This window comes from Argentina silus (assembly GCF_951799395.1).
Source record: "Argentina silus genome assembly, chromosome: 20".
Classification (NCBI taxonomy): domain Eukaryota; kingdom Metazoa; phylum Chordata; class Actinopteri; order Argentiniformes; family Argentinidae; genus Argentina; species Argentina silus.
Window position 1 is genome coordinate 15,888,758 of NC_139674.1, and position 7,500 is coordinate 15,896,257.

The following is a 7,500-nucleotide window of genomic DNA, read 5'->3' on the forward strand; positions in this document are numbered from 1 at the left end:
TCACAGCGCCGCCCCTCAACCTGAGGCTCTGAGGTTCTGTGTACTGAGGTTCCACACAGCCTGTACTGTGTACTGAGGTTCCACACAGCCTGTACTGTGGTCTCGACGTGACACAGCATCAGGACAGGTGGGACATAATGGTCAAAGATAATGGTTTTGAGAATTGTTTTCTGGTTGTCACTTAGAGAGGCGTGTGTAACTGTATACTGCAGTCAGGGGAGGGGAGGGGGAGGGTGAGGGGAAGGGTGGGTGAGGGGGAGGGGGAGGGGAGGGGTGAGGGGGGGGGAGGAGGGGGAGGGGGAGGGGAGGGGAGGGGTGAGGGTGGTTGAGGGGGAGGAGGAGAGGGAGAGGGAGGGGGAGGGGGAGAGGGAGGGGGAGGAGGGGGGAGAAGCTGCCTCATGGCCACTAGGGATCTTGGGACAGCTTCTCATGTCTTCTCATGTTCTCAGCTGTTGTTTGGACTTTGACACGTTTATTTCTGTTTGGAGGGGCTCCTCAGAGGGGGAGGAGGGAGAGAGGGGGGGAGGAGGCGATGGAGAGGGGAGAGAGAAAAGAGGAGGGGATGGAGGGGGAGGGGGGGGGTGGAGGGGATGGAAGGGGAGAGAGAAAAGAGGAGGTGATGGAGAGAGAGAGAGAAGAGAGGAGGAGATGGATAGAGAGAAAGAGGGGGAGGAGAAGATGAAGGGTTAGATAAGGATAAGGAAGAGGAGAGGAGGGTTACAGTATGTGTGTGTGTGTGTGTGTGTGTGTGTGTGTGTGTGTGTGTGTGTGTGTGTGAAGGATGGATGGATGTCCTGGGGAGGTGGAGGAGGAGGGGGGGGGCAGCTCCAATGTTCAAGGCCCAGGACGGAGCTCTCCCTCTGGGCCTAGCGGAGCAGCTCCCTGGGGGGGACAACGGAAGAACCGTCAAGTTTATCATTTAGTGAAATCTCTCTTTTTCGTTTTTTGACATCCCACGTTATTTTCCTGCTCTCTGCCCTTTCTTTCTCCCTCCCCATCTCTCTCTCTCTCCTCACACTCTCCCCTCCGTCCTCCTCCCCCCCTCTCTCCATCCTCATCCCTCCCTCCATCTCTCCTCCATCTCTCCCTCCTCATCCCTAAATCTCTCTCTCTCTCTCTCTCTCCTCACCCTCCCCTCCCTCCTCATCCCTCCCCCTCTTCATCCCTCAATCTCTCCCTCCTCATCCCTCCCCCTCTGTCATCCCTCCATCCCCCCCCCCCCTCCTCTCTCCTCCCTTCAGACCAAGGCCATAAACAGGAAGCAGCCTTTGAGGTACCAGATGGACAGCTATGAGCAGCCGGCCCGCAGGGCCATGCGCCCCAACGAGACCGAGGACGTGGCTGTGAAGGTCAGAGGTCAACACACACACACACACACACACACACACACACACACACACACACACACACACACACACACACACACACACACACACACACATACTGCCACATACTGTAAAACAATCACAAACTCTTCAAACTAACATACACTTGTGCTCATGCACACACACACACACACACACACACACACACACAGTGGCAGATTCAACTGTACTGTATTTAACCTCAGTTTTCAGTTTTGGCCGCCCAGTCATTCACTCTAGCTTCACATGACACTCACACACACACACGCACGCACACACACACACGCACACACACACACACAAAATACCATGATTTAATTTTCCCGGCAGATGTTTCATCTCTGGGTTAGTGAGTGTATCTCACCCTGAGGATAGAATCGCAGTGTGTGTGTGTGTGTGTGTGTGTGTGTGTGTGTGTGTGTGTGTGTGTGTTTGTTGCTCTCAGGAAACACATCTCCAGTTTAACCGCATGATTCTCACGAGAACACTGCGTCCTGAAGGGAGGGGTGTCTTTGGCTGACATGTTCCCAGCCTCTGGCCTCCTCTCCCTGGCCTCTCCCTGGCCTCCTCTCCCTGGTCTCTCCCTGGTCTCCTCTCCCTGGTCTCTCCCTGGCCTCCTCTCCCTGGTCTCTCCCTGGTCTCCTCTCCCTGGTCTCTCCCTGGTCTCCTCTCCCTGGTCTCTCCCTGGTCTCCTCTCCCTGGTCTCTCCCTGGTCTCTCCCTGGCCTCCTCTCCCTGGTCTCTCCCTGGTCTCCTCTCCCTGGTCTCTCCCTGGTCTCTCCCTGGCCTCCTCTCCCTGGTCTCTACCTGGTCTCTCCCTGGTCTCTCCCTGGTCTCTCCCTGGCCTCCTCTCCCTGGTCTCTCCCTGGTCTCTCCCTGGTCTCTCCCTGGTCTCCTCTCCCTGGTCTCTCCCTGGTCTCTCCCTGGTCTCTCCCTGGCCTCCTCTCCCTGGTCTCTCCCTGGTCTCTCCCTGGTCTCTCCCTGGTCTCTCCCTGGCCTCCTCTCCCTGGCCTCCTCTCCCTGGTCTCTCCCTTGTCTCCTCTCCCTGGTCTCTCCCTGGCCTCCTCTCCCTGGCCTCCTCTCCCTGGTCTCTCCCTGGTCTCCTCTCCCTGGCCTCCTCTCCCTGGTCTCTCCCTGGACTCCTCTTCCTGTGTGGGTCCCTGTGGTCGTTGGCTTGTTAGTGGACCCATCAGTCCCCTCTCTCTCTCTACCCACCACCCTCACCCCCTTCTTCCTCCACCCTCCCTCTCTACCCCCCCCTTCAACCCCCCTCCTAGACCCCCTCTTTTACCCGATCATCTCTCTACCATTCCCCTCTCTCTACCACATCTCCCATACTCTCTCCTCCCCCCTTCCCCCCTCCCTCGCCCCCCCCCCCCCCCCCCCATCAGTGTATTTACCATCGGACAGATTTTCCCGGCCGTGTATAGACATCCGTCTTTGATTGTAATCATCTATTTATTTGTTCTGGATCAGTGAATCTGAGATCTTGTGTGATGCATGTGAACTGTTCTGGAGTGGATGGGGAGATGGGGGGAGGGGGATGGGGGATGGGGGATGGGGGGGGAGGGGGAGGGGGGAGGGGGGGAGGGGGGGGAGAATGATTGCTGACTAAAACAAACAGTTGAATCCGACAAGATATAAAACAAGGGAGCTATGTAAACACGAACGTAGGATGAGGAGGGGGAGGAAGAAGGGGGAGGAGGAGGAAGAGGCAGGGGAGGAGGAAGAGGGGGAGGAAGAGGGGGAGGAAGAAGAGGTGGAGGAGGAGGAAGAGGAGGCAGTGTGTTTGAATCTGACTGAATGAGACTTTTTATTGTAGTTGATCAACCTAATCTTAAATGTTACCAAATGTGATTTCAATGTACTATGAACATCAACTGTATTTCTAATATAGTATACGCCATTTAGCTGACGCTTTTATCCAAAGCGACTTACATTGCAGTGAGCGCATACATTTGTCAGTATATATGGTCCCAGTGGGAATCAAACCCTCAACCTAAGCGTTGTTAGCGCCGTGCTCTACCAACTGAGCCACAGAGGACCACTTACACTTAAATCTACTCATCCTCCTCTACTATATCAGTCTACTCATCCTCCTCTATCAGTCTACTCATCCTCCTCTCTATCAGTCTACTCATCCTCCTCTCTATCAGTCTACTCATCCTCCTCTCTCTATCAGTCTACTCATCCTCCTCTCTATCAGTCTACTCATCCTCCTCTCTCTATCAGTCTACTCATCCTCCTCTCTCTATCAGTCTACTCATCCTCCTCTCTATCAGTCTACTCATCCTCCTCTCCTCATCCTCCTCTCTATCAGTCTACTCATCCTCCTCTCTATCAGTCTACTCATCCTCCTCTCTATCAGTCTACTCATCCTCCTCTCCTCATCCTCCTCTCTATCAGTCTACTCATCCTCCTCTCTATCAGTCTACTCATCCTCCTCTACTCATCCTCCTCTCTCTATCAGTCTACTCATCCTCCTCTCTCTATCAGTCTACTCATCCTCCTCTACTCATCCTCCTCTCCTCTATCAGTCTACTCATCCTCCTCTCCTCTATCAGTCTACTCATCCTCCTCTCCTCTATCAGTCTACTCATCCTCCTCTCCTCTATCAGTCTACTCATCCTCCTCTCTATCAGTCTACTCATCCTCCTCTCTATCAGTCTACTCATCCTCCTCTCTATCAGTCTACTCATCCTCCTCTCTATCAGTCTACTCATCCTCCTCTCTCTATCAGTCTACTCATCCTCCTCTCTCTATCAGTCTACTCATCCTCCTCTCTATCAGTCTACTCATCCTCCTCTCCTCATCCTCCTCTCTATCAGTCTACTCATCCTCCTCTCTATCAGTCTACTCATCCTCCTCTCCTCATCCTCCTCTCTATCAGTCTACTCATCCTCCTCTCCTCATCCTCCTCTCTATCAGTCTACTCATCCTCCTCTCTATCAGTCTACTCATCCTCCTCTCTATCAGTCTACTCATCCTCCTCTCCTCATCCTCCTCTCTATCAGTCTACTCATCCTCCTCTCTATCAGTCTACTCATCCTCCTCTACTCATCCTCCTCTCTCTATCAGTCTACTCATCCTCCTCTCTCTATCAGTCTACTCATCCTCCTCTACTCATCCTCCTCTCCTCTATCAGTCTACTCATCCTCCTCTCCTCTATCAGTCTACTCATCCTCCTCTCCTCTATCAGTCTACTCATCCTCCTCTCCTCTATCAGTCTACTCATCCTCCTCTCTATCAGTCTACTCATCCTCCTCTCTATCAGTCTACTCATCCTCCTCTCTATCAGTCTACTCATCCTCCTCTCTCTATCAGTCTACTCATCCTCCTCTCTCTATCAGTCTACTCATCCTCCTCTCTATCAGTCTACTCATCCTCCTCTCCTCATCCTCCTCTCTATCAGTCTACTCATCCTCCTCTCTATCAGTCTACTCATCCTCCTCTCCTCATCCTCCTCTCTATCAGTCTACTCATCCTCCTCTCTATCAGTCTACTCATCCTCCTCTACTCATCCTCCTCTCTCTATCAGTCTACTCATCCTCCTCTCTCTATCAGTCTACTCATCCTCCTCTACTCATCCTCCTCTCCTCTATCAGTCTACTCATCCTCCTCTCCTCTATCAGTCTACTCATCCTCCTCTCCTCTATCAGTCTACTCATCCTCCTCTCTATCAGTCTACTCATCCTCCTCTCTATCAGTCTACTCATCCTCCTCTCTATCAGTCTACTCATCCTCCTCTCTATCAGTCTACTCATCCTCCTCTCTATCAGTCTACTCATCCTCCTCTCTCTATCAGTCTACTCATCCTCCTCTCTCGACCCTGTTCAGGTGAGCAACGGATTCTTCACGTGGGGAAGCACCTTGTCAACGCTGTCCGACATCAACATCCGCATCCCAACAGGTAACCCAACCCTGGGAAGGCCACTGGGAACGTCACCGGGAATGTCAGGCCCGAGACGAGCAAGCAGTTTGAGAAGTTGCTGGCAGACAGACAGTGTAGTATATCTAACACACACACAAACACGTACACAGACACATACACACACACACACACACACACACACACACACACACTCCTGACCTAAGGGCCAGTGACTCGTCAGATATCCCGGCTATTCTGCAAAGACAAACAGGATTGGCTGGACCTCAAGGGTCTCTATTCTCGGTCGCTGAGGTGTCCAAAAGCTTGATGTGAGAGGAAACGTTACCGCTGGATTTCAGATGAAGTGGAGTCTGTAAAGATAGTTTAGGGTTAGGGTTAGGGTTATGAAGTGGAGTCTGTAAAGATAGTTTAGGGTTAGGGTTAGGGTTATGAAGTGGAGTCTGTAAAGATAGTTTAGGGTTAGGGTTAGGGTTAGGGTTATGAAGTGGAGTCTGTAAAGATAGCCTGTGGACTCACCCCCAGGGTTAGGGTTAGGGTTAGGGTTAGGGTTAGGGTTATGAAGTGGAGTCTGTAAAGATAGCCTGTGGACTCACCCCCAGGGTTAGGGTTAGGGTTAGGGTTAGGGTTAGGGTTATGAAGTGGAGTCTGTAAAGATAGCCTGTGGACTCACCCCCAGGGTTAGGGTTAGGGTTAGGGTTAGGGTTATGAAGTGGAGTCTGTAAAGATAGCCTGTGGACTCACCCCCAGGGTTAGGGTTAGGGTTAGGGTTAGGGTTAGGGTTATGAAGTGGAGTCTGTAAAGATAGCCTGTGGACTCACCCCCAGGGCTGCTTCCTTCACTTCCCCCCAACAACTTTTGAAATGGGGGTGGATTGGAGCTAGAATTTACACTTAAATTGACTTCACTGCTGCTACAAAAAAACTGTGTATGTTATTTTGACTGTATTTAATATTCTTACTGTTGATGTTTCTATGTTATCTGTTACCCTTGTCACGTTCTATTGTTGTTGTTGATTAGTGTTGTAAAGCTGCTCTGCCTCTGTTGCTCTGTATAGACAAATAAACAAGACTTGAATAGCTTTAGAGAGGGGTCAAGGTTCAAGAGGGTGACAGGGTCAAGGTTCAAGGGGGTGACAGGGTCAAGGTTCAAGGGGATGACAGGGTCAAGGTTCAAGGGGATGACAGGGTTTTGGTGCGACTATAGAGGGAAATACGGGCATTCATTTCCCATCAGACACGCTAGTCGTACAGAGTTGATTGTGTTTTACAACACAGGGTTCATGTCTGACATCAAACCTCTCCTTACCTCTCGTATCCCACCTGTCTGCCGGCAGGTCAGCTGACCATGATCGTGGGCCAGGTGGGTTGTGGGAAGTCGTCGTTGCTCCTGGCGATGCTGGGTGAGATGCAAACCATCAGCGGGAAGGTCTTCTGGAGCAAGTGAGTAGCGCTGGGAATACCATGATGTCTGGGCAATACCGGGATGTCTGGGAATACCGGGATGTCATCTGGGGAATACCGGGATATCTGGGGAATACAGGGATATCTGGGGAATACCGGGACATCTGGGGAATACCTGGATATCTGGGAATACAGGGATATCTGGGAATACCGGATATTGTTCGATTACAGACAATAGTCTGAAGAAGTGCTTCACAACTCCATATATGTGCAGTGTCCCGTTTCTGCAAGGCAATCCGCACCTAGAGGTGAAAACATGTCTCTTTGTTTCACCAGACTATTGACAACTACACTCAGTTCCATCATTTTTGCTCACGGTGGCATATCACGTTGGATTACAGATTAAGACAGATTGAGCCTAGTCCTGGACACAGATTAAGCCTAGTCCTGGACTAAATCACACTTTCAATGGAAAATCAATGGAAAAAAAGATGAATCTGTAACCAGCCGAGAGTTGACAGTCCTCCTTTTAAGGATCGTTGGAAGCATCTGGGTGGCAGGTTGTGTTTGTGGAGTTTCTACTCATTCACCAAGTCCATATGATACAGAGGGACTATTTTGAGGGACTATTTTGAGTGTTCATGTTCGACATTGAGGGACTGTTTTTAATTTACATTATCATTATGAAGAGACTATTTTCGTGATCAATGCTAATCAAAGCTCTCTTCATCAGTAGAAAGACATCACCTTCCTCTTCATCACTGTGTTGGTCTTGTGTGTTGGCCATCATGTGTGTCCTGTCCTGTCCTGTCCTGTCCTGTCCTGTCCTGTCCTGTCCTGTCCTG

The 7,500-nt window shown here is 51.1% G+C and overlaps 1 protein-coding gene across 1 annotated transcript in view; it reads left to right on the forward strand.

The window, feature by feature from the left end:
- The window catches only part of abcc9 (ATP-binding cassette, sub-family C (CFTR/MRP), member 9), a gene marked incomplete at both ends in the record, with an annotated part of 41,851 nt that overhangs the window by 9,114 nt on the left and 25,237 nt on the right, over positions 1-7,500 (forward strand). The window contains 3 exon segments of the mRNA XM_083692100.1: positions 1,242-1,349; positions 5,201-5,273; positions 6,589-6,694. Of these exon segments, the coding sequence (XP_083548226.1) occupies positions 1,242-1,349; positions 5,201-5,273; positions 6,589-6,694 (287 nt within the window).